Raw genomic sequence first — 1,827 nt, 5'->3', positions numbered from 1 at the left:
GATAAGCAGAAAGCAGACATGCAAGGAGAAGCAAACACACAAGAGAAAAAAGAAAAAAAAGGAAAAACAGATAAAAGGAGAGATGGAGACAAATATATAAAGATGGAGACACAGAGATGGAAATACAGAGACAGAGAAAGGCATTGAGAAACAGAATAAGAGACAAAATAAGAGAGAAAATTATGACAGATGCCCATAAACAATTATTTAGTTAAATTCCCTTTATTCCTTTTTTTCTCTATTTTCTATCAGAGTGAAACCTATTCGTTAGAAAAGTTTAAGATCAACAATAATCCCCAGTTTTATAAAAAAAATTTTGCCAAAGAATTATGAAATGCTACTCTGGGGGTTGTTAAATCTATAACAGATTTCAAAAACTGAGATGTAATACATGTGGGACTTTCTCTTTTTATGAGAAAAATGAATGAGTGTATTTGGGGGACTTGGGTTTGTGCTATGACAACTACCTAAATGTTCATGGTCTCTTAATTGCTTATTTCTAGCACTTACATATGTAGATCTATGACAATGTTATATGTCTTGGAATCATTCAGCATGTAAAGTGGATTTTTCTGGATTACTTTTTTTGTTACAGATAAATGACATCACACTCAAATGACATCTATGGAAAACAGATCTGAAGTGAATGAGTTTATCCTTACAGGATTAACAGATGTTCCAGAGCTTCAGGTCCCTCTCTTCATCATATTCACCTTTATCTATCTCATCACTCTGGTTGGGAACCTGGGAATGATAGCTCTGATCTCCTGGGATTCCCACCTCCACACCCCCATGTACTTTTTCCTCTGTAACCTTTCTCTAGTAGATTTTGGATTCTCCTCGACTGTTACCCCCAAGGTGATGGCTGGGCTCCTCACAGGAAACAAGGTTATTTCATATAATGGATGTGCAGCACAGTTGTTCTTTTTTGGAGCTTTTGCTACTATTGAAAGTTACCTGTTAGCCTCCATGGCCTATGATCGTCATGCTGCTGTATGTAAACCCTTACACTATACCACTACAATGACTTCAACAATATGTGCATATCTGGCCAGTGGTGCTTATATCTATGGTTTTCTGACCTCCTCTATAGTCATGGGAAACATAATTAAGCTATCATTTTGTCGGTCCAACATAATCCACCACTTTTTCTGTGATGTCCCTCCTCTCCTAGTTCTCTCTTGCTCTGATATTCACATAATTGAGTTAGTAATCTTTATCTTAGCCTCATTCAATGCTTTTTTCCCAATTCTTGCCATCTTTACTTCTTATTTGCTAATCTTCATTGCCATCCTGCGGATACATTCTGCTGAAGGCCGCCAGAAAGCCTTCTCTACCTGTGCTTCCCATCTCACAGCAGTGTCTATATTTTATGGAACAATCATCTTCATGTACCTCCAACCTAGCTCAAACCACTCAATGGATTCAGACAAAATGGTGTCAGTATTCTATACCATGGCTATACCTATGTTGAATCCTCTAGTCTATAGTCTGAGGAACAAAGACATCAAGAACTCGTTTAGGAAAGCTGTGAGAGGACAACTTCAATTAGATCAGCCTTTGTCTTAGAAAATACAGTGAACACCAGTCTCTAGGATCCAGCCCTCAAAATTAAGCTACTTATACATAAAGATGTGTCATCCCAACTTTTTCAAAGAATATATTATATAATAGAAAGTATCATAGATTTGGATTGACAGGGGACCTGAATTTATTGTCTTAGATATTTTCATGTTATATAGCCCTAGGCAAGTCCCAATATAAGTTTCCTAAAGTTTAGAGTTTACTTCAATTTTTTATCTTATAAGAGAATAATGTAGAATGAAT

General features: G+C 36.4%; 1 protein-coding gene across 1 annotated transcript; it reads left to right on the top strand.

The window, feature by feature from the left end:
- Positions 1-615: 615 nt before the first annotated feature.
- On the top strand, positions 616-1,569 carry LOC141546583 (olfactory receptor 5B2-like). The gene has a single exon (XM_074274520.1). The coding sequence runs from the start codon at positions 616-618 to the stop codon at positions 1,567-1,569; it is 954 nt and encodes a 317-aa protein (XP_074130621.1).
- Positions 1,570-1,827: the final 258 nt, after the last annotated feature.

This window comes from Sminthopsis crassicaudata, chromosome 6 (assembly GCF_048593235.1).
Source record: "Sminthopsis crassicaudata isolate SCR6 chromosome 6, ASM4859323v1, whole genome shotgun sequence".
In the NCBI taxonomy this organism is placed as follows: Eukaryota; Metazoa; Chordata; class Mammalia; order Dasyuromorphia; family Dasyuridae; genus Sminthopsis; species Sminthopsis crassicaudata.
The sequence above is the reverse complement of the archived record's forward strand: the minus strand, read 5'-3'. Positions and strand labels throughout refer to the sequence as shown.